Source organism: Coregonus lavaretus (genome assembly GCF_964263955.1).
Source record: "Coregonus lavaretus genome assembly, chromosome: 10".
Classification (NCBI taxonomy): Eukaryota; Metazoa; Chordata; class Actinopteri; order Salmoniformes; family Salmonidae; genus Coregonus; species Coregonus lavaretus.
Window position 1 is genome coordinate 37855700 of NC_139997.1, and position 10688 is coordinate 37866387.

A 10688-nucleotide genomic window follows, 5' to 3' on the forward strand; every position below is an offset into this window, starting at 1 on the left:
ATACAGTACAGCTGTGCCAGTAGGCCTTTCAAGGTATCCTACAGGTCTGGTTTTGGGGATGTAAGAGACAGATGTGTTAATGATGGGTCTTTAGAGGCGTTGTTGCCAGGGTAGGGCGGTACCCACCAGTATCCTGGGACAGGCTGGCGCTGTAGCTGTCACTCTCGGTGGCGGTGATGCCGTGGGAGCCCATGGTGCGCCAGTCAGAGGTCAGAGTCCTTGCGGAGGCTGTTGATTGGCTCTGGCCCGGCCTGCTCAGGGTCCACTGGCTGGAGTAGCGGTTTCTGGAGCTGTGGGCTGACTTCACACACTTCCTCGACACTGGGTCTGAGACAAGAAGAGGATAGGAGGAGGACGGTGAGAGGATATAACTCACTCACTGGGTACTATTCATAACAGTTATAATCATTTTGGGTGTACATTTTGGGTGAGCTGACACCCAAACATTTTGCGTGTCAGCTCAAGCTAACTCCTACACATCACACTGTAATAAGACATATTTCCATACAATGCACATCCTACTGTATGTGAAGTACTCACTGGTTCCAGGGCGGATGTCTGACATGTCAATCAAGGGCCCTGTGTTCTGGATGAGGGCGGGATGGTGCAGAGATACGCCCGTACAGAAGCTCTGTGGATTCACTGATTGGCTGAACTCTGTGTCCGTCACTGGGGCCACTGCCTTGTCCTCACCTGTTGGAGGCAGGAGATGAGGAAAATATATTATGACAGTTGTTCAAAAATATCTGTGATACACAATTCATCTCCCTTGTCAGATGTTCTCATCATAGGCTGATTGTAAATCACACTCTACCAATACGTATTTAGTAACTTGAGAGAAATCATTTGATTGGTTAGTTAGTGTACTGGAACTAAAGGCTATTTAATTGGACGATATTCAGTCTGATCGATCTGATTGGCTGCAGTGTGTCCATACTGACCTATCTGCTTGATGCCCTCCTTGTCCTCGATGAGCAGCTGGACACGGGGGATGTCGATGTGGAGCCGAGGGCCCTGGGGAGGACCCTTCACTGGAGTGTCCATGCTGCGGTTGTTCTTACTGCTCAACACACAAAACAAGACACACACTTAGACTGGATCCACTGTCACATCAGCAGTACTTACATAGTGTACATGTATACATATATAACTGGAGTATATTGGTGATACTTTAGCAGAGTTTACTGAGACTTGCAGGTATATTCAAAGATCCATCAAGATCCCATGGAATATGACACATCCATAACCACAGGCACCAATCAATCAAGAGTATTATCCTTACCTGATAAGCATCTCTGCAAGGCTCTTAGCATCTGTGAAAACAAACACAAATGTCTTTATTAGATTATAATGGATCATCATGTGGATTAGGCAAATTATATTGACCTGTTACCTTTAGTGCTTCTGAGTTACTTACTCACCCCCACCAAGCAATTATGTCTTTCCCTCTCTGTTCTCCCCTCCCCCTCTTTCCTCTCTTTCTTCCTCCTTCCCTCTGTTTCTCACCTCTGAGTCGTTTGAGTCTCTTCTCCTTGCGTTTCTTGCGGATGATGAAGAGCAGGGCGACGCCCAGGGTGACCAGGATGACAGGAGAGCCGATGGAGAACAGCTTCTTCACATCATCCCTGTCCTCCTGGGCCGAGTTTATAGGAGGGATGGTACCTGGGAGGGAGAGAAGGGGTCAGAGGTAGATTAAATGACTGCTTTTACCACCACTCACATTCTACTCCTCCCTCTCTCCTACCCTTTTTTGGCCTCCCTCCCTATCCCCTTCTCTTTGATGACTGTAAGTAGCTCTTAATAAGAGAGTATGCTCAAATGTAAATGTCAATGTCAAAGCAGCAAGTGAGAGCTGGTATCTGGTAGAAACAGGAAGTGACTCACTGCCGTCATAGTCTGTGGTGGCGAACTGGGAGCTCTGGTTCCCACAGCCGGCACTATTACAAGCCTTCATCTTCAGCTCGTACCAGGTGGCCTCGCGCAGCTCGCTGAGGAAGAACTGGGCCGTGGCGTTGGCCTTCAGGCTCTGCCAGGCCCACGTGCCCTTGGGGCGGAAGTCCAGCAGCAGAGTGGTGATGGGGCAGCCTCCGCTGGTCCAGCCCTGCAGGTTGAGCCCTGCGTAGGTGGAGTTGATGTGGGTGAGTAGGGGCTGCTCCTTGTTGAACACGGGCTCTGCAGGAGAAGAGGAGAGACAGGGAGATTGTCAGACTGAGAGTATTGAAGTTAGTGTGTTAGAGTGTGGATGTAGTTTATGTGCAACACATGATGTGAGATAAAATATAAATCATGAGTTTAAAAATTTCACTCTTTCTGCTCTTTCCATCCTCTACACCCTCTCCCTCCCCTCTCTCTCCTTCCCTCCTCCCCCTTGATCCTTCCTTTCCCCTCACCTCGTCCGTGGGTCTTAGCCTCGATGATCTCAGAGATGCGTCCTGAGCCCACACTGTTCTTGGCTGCCAGTTTGACCTTGTACCAGGTGCCACAGCGCAGGTTGTCCAGCCTGAAGGAACGCTCACTGGAACTAATGAACACATCCCTCCACTCCTCTGTGTTGTCCACCGAATACTGCAGGACGAAACCTGAGGACACACAGGGACACACTACATAATTATTTAAACATTCCTTTATCATCTGCCAAATACACAAATACACAATTAAAAAAACAATGAAATACTGTAAATGTCTGTCAATTACAATATCCTCCCAGTTCAAATATTAAAGCCATATTACACAACCTGCACATACTCTATTGAGGCAAAATCAGGTCAGGTCTAACGGCTGTTACACCCTTTGAACACCAGGGGGAGATAAAGGATTTAGAATACCCTCAGTGATACAGTACGTTCCATTGCTATGAGTATATCAGACATTAGGAGCTAACAGTTAACACATTGACAGGAACTGAGAAAATCACACAAATAGACAAAAGGGTATATCAACATTATTGATATTTATGGAGGAATTATCTCTCAGTGAGAAACAGCAGCTAAAGAACTCTCCTCAGACTGATCCTAATGCACTAAGGCCCAGGTGGAGGGGAGTGGAGTGCTGTACCTCTGATGGAGCTGCCTCCGTTGTCCCCAGGGATCCAGGCCAGGGTGATGGAAGAGGTGGAGGTGGTGGAGACGGTTAGACGGGGCTGGTCTGGAGGAACTGGACATCCAGAGAGAGAACACAGTCAGACACAGTTAGAGTCAATCAGCACCACAGAGACCAGGCACAAACAGCACACAGTTAGAGTGAGCAGATAGAGGGACCAGATAGAGAGAGAGACGATACATACACAGTCAGAGGAACACAGAGAAACCAGCTGAGACAACCCCATAAGGTCCTCAGATCTCTCCCCACCCATACACTCAACCAGCCCAGCGTATCCCAGCTCACCTTGCACCAGCAGGTTGACTATGATGGTGTCAAAGCCCAGCGTGTTGGTGGCCGTGCACGTGTAGTACCCAGAATCCTCAGCTTTGACGGAACGCAGCACCAGTGTACCGTTGGACAGGATCTGACGCTGTCCGTCCACAGTCACAGGGATAGTCGAGTCCTCACTGATACACACACATAGAGGATCACAATTAGACTTATCATAATACACCAACCTCATACCTGTATGGTAGACTTAACCCTGACCTGAACCTTATCTTCCCAAACCCAGCATTGGCACCAAGTCTAAAGTTTCTCCTAGCATTGATTGTGAGTTCCCCACTTTACTTTAATGAGTTAGGAGAGTTCTGACCTGTCTTTGGTCCATTTGATGGTGGGGGTGGGTTCTCCCACTGAGCTGCAGGGCAGACGGACCTCCTTCACCCAGGGAGTGGTCACTGTGCCCCCGAATGACAAGATCTTAGCTGGGGCTGCAGACAGAGGGCAGGGGACACAGGTTCAACTGGGGATATCACATATACACACACACACTGAATGTGCTCACGTGCGCATGCACGCATGCACGCACACACATACACACACTTAGGCACCCAGGCACACTTACAGCCAGACAAACACTCTAACCTCCCTGCTCTATTTTCTCTTTCTTGATGTGTAAGCATCTTTCTCTAGTGTTTGCTGAGTGATCCTGGTATTGAGTAGGTTAGCCTGGAGGGTAGCCTTTTACCCGCAGAGCGCTGGAGTGCCCCCCGCCCCCCATCCCTCCGTCTCGCTCAGTCCATCTATAGATTCTCCCCTGTATTGATCCCTGTCCACCCTCCCCTCCCTAAGGGCCAGTTTACTGGGTAGGCCCTGTTCATCACCACATAATTAACAACAGTGTGTCCTGCTACACCGCCAGCCCTCAATCAATACTACAGCTATCAGTCAATAGCACAGAGAGAGAGAGAGAGCGAGAGAGAGAGAGGAAGAACTTGGGATAGAGAGGGAGAGAGAAGAGAGAAAGAAAGACAATAGAGAGGAGAAAGAAGAAAGGTACAGAGAGAGACAGATGAAAGCCCTTTTTTTGTTCTTTTCTTTAATAACCTTTACACAAATCCCTCCATCCCTCCTCCCTTACCTTTCCCAGCAGGCTCCACGGTGACCTTTTCGCTGATGTTGCCACGGCCAGCAGTTGTCACGGCGGCGGCCCAGATGAGATACTGTTTACCGCGGGTCAGATGGGTGATCCTGTAGAACAACATCTCTGGGTTGGCCTCATACTCACTGGGAGCCTGGGGGAGAGATATAGAGGTTCGATTATTAACACTGTATAATACCATGGTACAATGGTACAGTAGCACTCTGGAGGGGCTGCTTGGTATCTATGGTCAACTGGCATGAGGGAAGCCCAGATGGCTTGAAAGAGAACTAAGGAGTTTAGAACTAAGGAGTATAACTCATGCATGTATGCAGGCACGCACAAACACACACACACACACACACACAACAACACACAAACACATGCACCACCTCCCTCATCTGTTCATCACTCAATACCCATCTTCACCTCTTTTTCCATTTGCCTCATTTACCTTTTTCTCTCTTTCTCTCTCCCTCCCTATCTCAGCCTCTACCCAGGCTTGCTGGAGAGCAGGGTGGGTATGATAGAGGGATAGAGAGAAGAAGGGAGGGGACGAGGGAGAAGGGGTGAATGTGGGGCTCTGGGGGGGTGAGTAACAGGAACATTAGAACATTCCTCCAGCGTGGAGGCAGCAGTGTAGTGGTGATCCAGAGAGAGAATGAAAAAAGGAGTTAAAGCACTCTCATCTCTGTGTGACTGATACCCTCCTCTGCTCCTCCCTCCCTCTCTCTCCTCCCTCCCCCCGTCTCCCTCCCTCCCTCCTCTTTTCCATGCTCATTTACATGGTACTCTTGGACATAGCGAGAGAGGGTGAGGATTTGTGAATGATAAGAAAGTGGGATTCTTCCATGATAGCAGGATTTTATTGGATTGTGTGTGTGTGTGGTCTGAATGTGTGCCACCAGAAAATGTGTGTGTGTGTGTGTATGTGTTTGTGAGAGAGAGAATAGTGTGGATGTGTGAAAACTGCATAGCTAGTTCAGGCCTGTGCGTGTGAGAGCTCCTGATGCTGCAGTGTGCATGTGTGAGCTTGTTCTCTGCTTCATTTGCATATCTACGTCTCATCATGTTGCCAAGACAACCTCATCTGTTCATCTGGGAGGGCAGGAAATAAAGCGACGGAGCAAACACAGTGCGATAGAGACACACCCAAACACACACGCACACACACACACACACACACACACACACACACACACACACACACACACACACACACACACACACACACACACACACACACACACACACACACACACACACACACACACACACACACGCACACACACGCACTCACTGAGTGATGGTTACTAATTAATTATCCATCAAGTGCTATATCATGCATTCACATCATGTCTTGTCATTAGGGCTTTAATTCTCTGCCTCTCCAATACCTGTCACTGCGCCTCCCCCATCCTATACTCTGCCCTCTCAGTGGTACTTACCGGCTGTCCGGAGCCTGGGCTGGAGCAGTAGATGGTGTACTTGCGGATGACACCATTGGGTTTATGGGGGGGTAGCCAGGATACGACCACACTGTTGGGAGATGAGGGCACTGCTTTGATACCAGCTGGAGGACCTGGGACTGGAGAGGATACACAATACATAGACAGGTCAGCAGGGCTGTGTGTGTGTGTGTGTGTGCACGCGAGTGTGCGTGTATGACTGGGTACTAAAGCCATGTTCAAGTAAACACGGGTGTGTGCGGGCGCACGGCCATTTCCGTGCGCGTGGGTGTTAAAACCGTGTTAAAGTGAGCAGGGTTGTTTGCAGATTGCCAGTCTTATCCTGTGCTGTAAGCTGCTCTGGGAGGACTTGGAGGAGGTCCCCTGGGGATGGGCCAGGCCCAGGCCAGACCAGGGCCAGACCAGGGCCAGCGGTGACATATGTTCACTCAGACACTGTGGTCAGCAGTTCTGCTGTGCTCCCTCTGCTCTCACACCCTGCAGTCTAACTCTCTAACCCCTAAACAGATTAACACACACCATGGCCACTTGACTGAGACGCCTAAAGAGCCTTAAACTCTATCAGTCATCAACAAACATAAAGCCTCAATACTCTCCTACTGTCTACGCATACAGTACACTGGAAATTATTCTAAGAATACAACCCGTTCATCAGATAGAAATGAATGGGTCTCCCTGGGTTACAAGGGACAGGGTTGAAATGAATATTGTGAGGCTACACTACATTAGACCTTCTTCCATGTACTGTACTGTACTGTACAGCAGGACCTAAAGCACAGAGATTAAGGACCTATCCAACCCTAGATAGAGATCAGTAGCGTTATGTGACCTGATGTACTTGACCCTGCAGGATCCTTTATGGATCATGGTGAAGAGGGAGGACTGTTAGAGAGATCCAGGACCCCCTCTATCCCCTCCCTCTCAATCCCACCCAGGGTAGCCTACTCCCCCCAGTAATCCTGCTCTGTTTCCCTGGGCCCCCTCCATCTCCTGGGGCGCCATCTCAACCTCCATATTATGGCAGGAACAACAGCAGGGAGGGGAGGGGATGGAGGGAGGAGAGGGTTAGGGGCAGCCTCAATGGGAGATGAGAGGGGGGATTGGGGGGTGGTTATAGGAGAAATGCATCATTATCATAACTTGGCCTTCATGTCAGAATGGGGGGGTGTTAAGCTCCATCTGCTGCCCAAAATCTGCACGTGCCCAGTCCAGACTGTCTGGTCCACTGTCAGACAACCCAGTGATGAGGAATCATAAACAGTAACCTACAGTACACTACTGCTGAACAACTAGCTACTTCTCACCATGGTCTTAACCATGACCATGACTATGCAGCCCAAACCACATATACCAAAAGCCTTCAGAGAGAAAGGGACAACCGCTGCCTCCCAAAGAGCCTCAAATACCAGGGACCAACAGAGAAGAACATGTGGCACAGGAGGGATAACATACATGGAGTCTAATGTACCACCAAGGCTAAAACAGTATATATAAGAAGTATTACAAAAAGCCACCAAAGCGTCTAGCTGTCACGCCCTGACTGAGGACTCGTATTTGTTGAGTGAGGGTGTGTATTTTCTGTGTAGTATGTTCTATGTTGTATTTTCTATGTTTAGATCTAGGATGTCTAGATCTATGTTGGCCGGTGTGGTTCCCAATCAGAGGCAGCTGTCGCTCGTTGTCTCTGATTGGGGACCATACTTAGGCAGCCTATTGGCACTGTGTAGTTGTGGGATCTTGTTCCGGTTAAGGTATGTTGTGTTGTGCTGCCTTGGACGTCACGTTTTGTTTGTTTATTGTTTTGTCGGTTGTTTATTCATTTAAATAAACATGTACGTATATCACGCTGCGCCTTGGTCTGACCCGTCTGTAAACGAGCGTGACAGAAGATCCCACCAAACGAGGACCAAGCAGCGTGTTCAGGAGCAAACGCCGGGAATTCAACAGGAGGTTACATTAGTAGATGTCCTCCTCGGTTGGGGGAGAATTACGGAGGAGGAGGCCGTCCGTTACCGGAAGGCGATGAAGGAGGATGCCTAGGAAGGAGAGGAGAAACGGCGCCAACAGTGCCGACGATGGAGACCCGAGAGGCAACCCCAATAATTTTTTTGGGGGGGGCACACGGTGTGGACGACGAGGCAGCAGGAGGCCGTTAAAGGGCGGATCTGCAGGTTAGGAGAGGAGGCCACCATGTTACGGGGGCTATTGGTTCAGAGGGAGCAGGAGTTATTCGGTCAGAGGGAGGTGCTACAGGAGGCTAAAAGGGAGAAGGAAAGTGTAGAGGCACGGCGAGAGGAGCTGGTTAGGCAGCAGAAGGAGCGGGGGTTTATAAAGGAACCCAGTCCCGCTTCTCGCACCAAGCAAGTGGTGCGTGTCGCCAGTCCAGTCCGGCCCGTTCCTGCTCCCCGCACCAAGCCAGTGGTGCGTGTGTCCAGCCCGGCCCGAGCTGTTCCTGCCCCTCGCACCAAGCCAGTGGTGCGCGTCGCTAGCCCGGCTCGGCCTGTTCCTGTCCCTCGCACCAAGCCAGTGGTGCGCGTCGCCAGCCCGGTCCGGCCTGTTCCTGCCCCTCGCACCAAGCCAGTGGTGCGCGTCGCCAGCCCGGCCCGGCTTGTTCCTGCTCCTCGCACCAAGCCAGTGGTGCGCGTCGCCAGCCCGGTCCGGCCTGTTCCTGTCCCTCGCACCAAGCCAGTGGTGCGCGTCGCCAGCCCGGCCCGGCTTGTTCCTGCTCCTCGCACCAAGCCAGTGGTGCGCGTCGCCAGCCCGGTCCGGCCTGTTCCTGTCCCTCGCACCAAGCCAGTGGTGCGCGTCGCCAGCCCGGCCCGGCCTGTTCCTTCCCCCCGCACTAAGCCAGTGGTGCGTGTTCCCGGCCCGGCCCGTTCCTGCCCCTCGCACCAAGCCAGTGGTGCGCGTCGCCAGCCCGGCCCGGCCTGTTCCCGCTCCTCGCACCAAGCAAGTGGGGCGTGTCGCCAGTCCGGTCCGGCCCATTCCTGCTCCCCGCACTAAGTCAGTGGTGCGCGTCGCCAGCCCGGCCCGGCCTGTTCCTGCCCCTCGCACCAAGCCAGTGGTGCGCGTCGTCAGCCCGGCCCGGCCTGTTCCTGCCCCTCGCACCAAGCCAGTGGTGTGCGTCGCCAGCCCAGCCTGTTCCTGCTGCCCGCACCAGGCCAGTGGTGCGCGTTGCCAGTCCGGTACGGCCCGTTCCTGCTCCCCGCACCAAGCCAGTGGTGCGTGTGTCCAGTCCGGCACAGCCCGTGCCTGTTCCACCGGTGCCTGGTCCGGCACCGGTCAGCTGCTCCACTCCGGAGCCAGAGCAGTCCGCTCCACCGGTGCCCAGTTCAGCTCCGGTCAGCTGCTCCACTCCGGAGCCAGAGCAATCCGCTTCACCGGGGTCCAGTCCAGCTCCGGTCAGCGGCTCCACTCCGGAGCCAGAGCAGTCCGCTCCACCGGTGCCTGATCTAGCTCCGGTCAGCTGCTCCACTCCGGAGCCAGAGCAGTCCGCTCCACCGGGGTCCAGTCCAGATCCGGTCAGCGGCTCCACTCCGGATTCAGAGCAGTCTGCTCCACCGGTGCCCAGTCCAGCTCCGGTCAGCGGCTCCAGTCCGGAGCCTGTGCAGTCCGCTCCACCGGTGCCCGGTCCAGCTCCGGTCAGCGGCTCCAGTCCAAACCCAGACGTCAGCCCCTCTCCAGGTTCGGGGTCTCCCACACCAGGGTCCAGACAGGGCTTGGTACTTCGTGGGAGGAAGGAGAGGGGAAGCAGCGCGCCGAGGTCCAGACCAGACCAGGGGCGCAACAGGGAGGCGGAGAGTAAGTGGTCGTCACGCCCTGAGCCGGATCCGCCTCCGAGGCGGAATGCCCACCCGGCCCCTACCCTGTTATGTTTATGTTGTGCGGTCGGAGTCCGCACCTTTGGGGGGGGGGGGGGGGTACTGTCACGCCCTGACTCTGGGGACTCGTATTTGTTGAGTCAGGGTGTGTATTTTCTTGTAGTATGTTGTATTTTCTATGTTTAGATCTAGGATGTCTAGATCTATGTTGGCCGGTGTGGTTCCCAATCAGAGGCAGCTGTCGCTCGTTGTCTCTGATTGGGGACCATACTTAGGCAGCCTATAGGCACTGTGTAGTTGTGGGATCTTGTTCCGGTTAAGGTATGTTGTGTTGTGCTGCCTTGGACTTCACGTTTCGTTTGTTTATTGTTTTGTTGGTTGTTTATTCATTTAAATAAACATGTACGTATATCACGCTGCGCCTTGGTCTAACCCGTCTGTAAACGAGCGTGACACTAGCAAAGCAGGGCAAACAGAAGGGCTAATATTTAATTTTTCCTCCATCCATCATACAATTTCTTCTTTATTTTTATATTTTGTCACTCACTCCTTCGCCCGGGAAGGCCCAGCTGTGCCACCTCTCCCTCTCTCCCTCCCATTCTCCTCTCTCTCCATCCCCCTCCTCCTCCTGTTTAGGGGAGTGAAGGAGACAGGGATCGGCCTGTAATCCCGCCTCCAATGGTGTAAGCACAAAATTAATTATCTCTAATCCAGGAGTAGTTAATCCCTGGGCCTGACTGCCTGGCTGGTTGGCTACTTGTGTCCAGGGGGCTGTGGGCTGCAGGGCTGGGTGCTGTGGATCAGTCCCCCTTCTCTCCCTCATTCTGCCTCTACCCCTCCTCTTCTATCCCCTATCTCTAGTCTCGAGCCCTCAGCCATGGACCCAAAGCCTCT

General features: G+C 52.5%; 1 protein-coding gene across 1 annotated transcript in view; it reads right to left on the reverse strand.

Annotated features, from left to right (window-relative positions):
* The window catches only part of dscaml1 (Down syndrome cell adhesion molecule like 1), a gene marked incomplete at its 3' end in the record, with an annotated part of 94736 nt that overhangs the window by 934 nt on the left and 83114 nt on the right, over nt 1-10688 (reverse strand). The window contains exons 18-30 of the mRNA XM_084170441.1: nt 5953-6092; nt 4959-5009; nt 4505-4658; nt 3737-3854; nt 3385-3548; nt 3055-3153; nt 2391-2579; nt 1885-2172; nt 1507-1662; nt 1283-1313; nt 942-1063; nt 541-693; nt 127-327 (exon numbers count right to left, since the gene is read on the reverse strand). Coding sequence (XP_084026567.1) covers nt 127-327; nt 541-693; nt 942-1063; nt 1283-1313; nt 1507-1662; nt 1885-2172; nt 2391-2579; nt 3055-3153; nt 3385-3548; nt 3737-3854; nt 4505-4658; nt 4959-5009; nt 5953-6092 — 1866 coding nt within the window. The remainder of the gene's footprint in view (nt 1-126; nt 328-540; nt 694-941; nt 1064-1282; nt 1314-1506; nt 1663-1884; nt 2173-2390; nt 2580-3054; nt 3154-3384; nt 3549-3736; nt 3855-4504; nt 4659-4958; nt 5010-5952; nt 6093-10688) is intronic.